Source organism: Neopelma chrysocephalum, unplaced genomic scaffold, assembly GCF_003984885.1.
Source record: "Neopelma chrysocephalum unplaced genomic scaffold, ASM398488v2 Primary Assembly neopelma1_95535, whole genome shotgun sequence".
NCBI lineage: Eukaryota > Metazoa > Chordata > Aves > Passeriformes > Pipridae > Neopelma > Neopelma chrysocephalum.
The window spans coordinates 773-3,937 of NW_020924206.1; the positions used below are offsets into that span (position 1 = coordinate 773).

At 64.6% G+C, this 3,165-nt stretch overlaps 1 protein-coding gene across 1 annotated transcript; it reads right to left on the reverse strand.

The window, feature by feature from the left end:
- Nucleotides 1-125: 125 nt before the first annotated feature.
- PNMT (phenylethanolamine N-methyltransferase) lies at nt 126-2,488 on the reverse strand. The gene is made up of 3 exons (XM_027708111.1): nt 2,335-2,488; nt 1,913-2,120; nt 126-652 (listed from the first exon to the last, which is right to left on the reverse strand). The coding sequence occupies exons 1-3, from the start codon at nt 2,486-2,488 to the stop codon at nt 214-216; spliced, it is 801 nt and encodes a 266-aa protein (XP_027563912.1). The 3' UTR covers nt 126-213.
- Nucleotides 2,489-3,165: the final 677 nt, after the last annotated feature.

The window sequence follows — 3,165 nt, forward strand, 5'->3', positions numbered from 1 at the left end:
TGCCCCCGATTCTCCCATCACACCCTCCCCTCTGCCCTTCACCCTGGGGTCCCTTTCCCCCCCAAGGATCTCCGTGTGCCCCCTCCCCACACCCCTCACCGGCTCCGGCTCTGCCACAACCTCAACCTTTATTCCAGGGCTGGGGGTTGTTCCCCACGCCCCCAAACGCAACCGCTGGGGGTTCCCAGGGTCGAGTTTCCCCCCCTGCCCCCCTCAGTGCCCCTGGGGGGGTTTCTGGGCGTGGGCGAAGAACACCCCGTGCACATCATCCACGCCGGTGCGCAGGGCCGGGGGCATCTCGTAGCTGCGCAGCTCCCGCAGCTCCAGCCCCGCTCCCGCCAGCGCCGCCCGCACGTCGGCCAAGGCCAGCGGCACCACGGGCAGCCGAGCCGGCCCCGCCAGGTAGAAGGACTCGCCCAGGGCCCCCAGGAGCAGCGCGTGGCCCCCCGGGCGCAGCAGGGACCCCACGTGCAGCAGCGCCCGGGCGAAGGCGGCGCGGTCGGGGCTCACGGCCTCCAGGCAGAAGGCCGAGAGCAGAGCGTCGGCCGGAGGGTCCAGGGGGGCCCCCAGCGGGTCCGGGCGGTGCACGTCGATGGGCAGGATCCGGCGGAGGCGATCCCGCAGCCGGCGCTGCTTGTCCTGCCACGGCTCCCTGAGGGGGGGGGGGATGGGGGGAAGGGGGGGGGGGGGATAAAGGGGCACAGGGATGTGGGAATGGGATCGACCCAGAACCCACTGGGATGTGGGGATGGGATCAATCCAGAAGCCACAGGGATATGGGGATGGGATCAACCCAGAACCCACAGGGATGTGGGGATGGGATCCTGCAGGGATGTGGGAAGGGAATGAACCCAGCACACACAGGGATGTGGAGATGGGATGAACCCAGAACCCACCAGGATATGGGGATGGGATCAACCCAGAACCCACTGGGATGTGGGGATGGGATGAACCCAGCACACACAGGGATGTGGGGATGGGATGAACCCAGAACCCACAGGGATGTGGGGATGGGATGAACCCAGAACCCACCAGGATGTGGGGATGGGATCAATCCAGAAACCACAGGGTTATGGGGATGGGATCAATCCAGAACCCACCAGGATGTGTGGGTGGGATCCTGCAGGGATGTGGGAAGGGAATGAACCCAGCACACACCGGGATGTGGGGATGGGATCAACCCAGAACCCACCAGGATGGGGGGGTGGGATCCTACAGGGATGAGAATGGAATGAACCCAGCACACACAGGGATGTGAGGATGGGATGAACCCAGAACCCACAGGGATGTAGGGATGGGATGAACCCAGCACACACAGGGATGTAGGGATGGGATCAATCCAACACACAGGGATGTGGGGATGTGGTCAACTCAGAACCCACAGGAATGTGGGGACAGGATCCTGCAGGGATGTGGGAGTGGGATCGTGCAAGGATGTGGGGGTAGGATCAGTCCAGAACCCCCGGGGACCTGGGAACAGGATCTTGCAGGGGTGAACCCAGCACCCAAAGGGACACAGGGACAGGATCCCCTGGGGATGAACCCAGCAGCCAAGTGGTGGGAGGGGATTGGGTGGGGATTGATCAGGAACACACAGGATTGTGGGGACAGAATCTTGCAGGGATCACCCCAGCATTCACAGGGGTCGGAGGGGGCTGTGATCCCCTGGGATTTGGGGACATGATTCCTTAGGGATCATCCCAGTATCTGCAGGAGCACAGGGCCGTGATCTCATGGGATTTGGGGACAGAATCCCACAGGGATCACCCCGGTGCCTACAGGGATGTGGGGCTGTGATCTCAGGGGCCTTGAGCACACGATCCTGCAGGGGCCACCCCAGCACCACCCCTGTCGTCCTGCAGCCCCCCACAACCTCTCCCACCTCCCACCCGTGCCCCCCGTGCCCCCCTACCCGCGGCCCTCGATCTTGCAGACGTGCTGGATGAAGGGGCTCCAGTCGAAGGCTCCGGGGTCCCCCCGCACCCACCGGCCCAGCTCCTCCCTGTTCACTGCCAGGTAGTCGGTGGCCACGATCTCCTCGAAGTGGTCGCAGGCGCTCAGCAGTTGGTAGATGGTGGGGCCCGAGCCCACATCGATCAGGGTCTGGCCCCGGATCTCACCTGGGAGGGGGGGGGGGACAGGACATGGAGGAGGGGGGTCCCACACCCACCTGGGGCACCGGGAAAACCCGGGCGGGTGATGGGAGCTGCCCCCAGGGTGGGGGGTGAGCACGGCGGGCACCGAGGATGCCCCGTGCCTCGGTTTCCCTGCCCCGTGCCTCAGTTTCCCCACCCCGCTACGGGGCTTTCGGGGGGTCCCCGAGCCCCCTCTCACCGCTGGCGAAGGTGTCGGCGAGGCATCGCAGCTTCCAGGGCACCACGAACTCCTCGGAGGAGAAGTCGGCGCGGGGGGGGAGGTAGTTGTTGCGCAGGTACGCGCGGGGGTCGAAGCGCTCGTAGCCCTCACGGAGCTCGGCCAGGCTGCTCATGGCGGGGGAGGGGGGGGGAAATGCGGCTCCCGCGCCCGGGAATCGCCTTTTATCCCTGTCCGGGCCCGGGGGGGGCGGCGGGGAGCCGTGACGGCCCCATCCATCCAGCCCCCCGTCCCTCCATCCATCATCCATCCCGGCTCGCAGCCCGTCCATCCATCCCCGATAACTGGGTTAGCGCCGGAGCCCCGGAGCCATCCCGGAGCTGATAACGCTCCCGCTGCCCTTCCCGGGCTGAGGGATCCAGGAATCCTGTCCCAGTTCCTGTGTCTGGGAGACTGTGACCAGCCCTGCGCTGCCCCAGCTCATGAGTGTCCCATGGGATGGGAATGGGGAGGAAATGGGTTGGGGATAAGAATGGAAAGGGTTTGGGATGGGGGGAGAAACGTGACGGAGACTGGGAAGGGGATGGGAATGGTGTGGGATAGGGATGGGAATGTGGAAGGATTGGGGTGGAATAGGATGGGAGATAAGGGTGGGAAGGGTTTGGAATGGTATGGGGATCAGGGTGGGGGAAATGGAATAGGGATTGGAATGGGGATAGGAAGGGATTGGAAAGGGATGGGGATGGAAAAGGGATGATGGAGATGCAAAAGGGATGATGGGGATGCAAAAGGGATGATGGGGATGGAAAAGGGATTGAAATGAAGTAGGGCTTGGGGTGGGAAGGGATTGGG

Excerpts from the sequence above, each read along its gene's own strand:
- PNMT (XM_027708111.1), bottom strand. The coding sequence starts at position 2,488 with ATGAGCAGCCTGGCCGAGCTCCGTGAGGGCTACGAGCGCTTCGACCCC. Across the intron at positions 2,121-2,334 it reads CGCCGACACCTTCGCCAGCG|GTGAGATCCGGGGCCAGACC; the intron begins GTGAGAGGGGGC and ends CCCCCCTCCCAG. Across the intron at positions 653-1,912 it reads TGCAAGATCGAGGGCCGCGG|GGAGCCGTGGCAGGACAAGC; the intron begins GTAGGGGGGCAC and ends CCCCCCCCTCAG.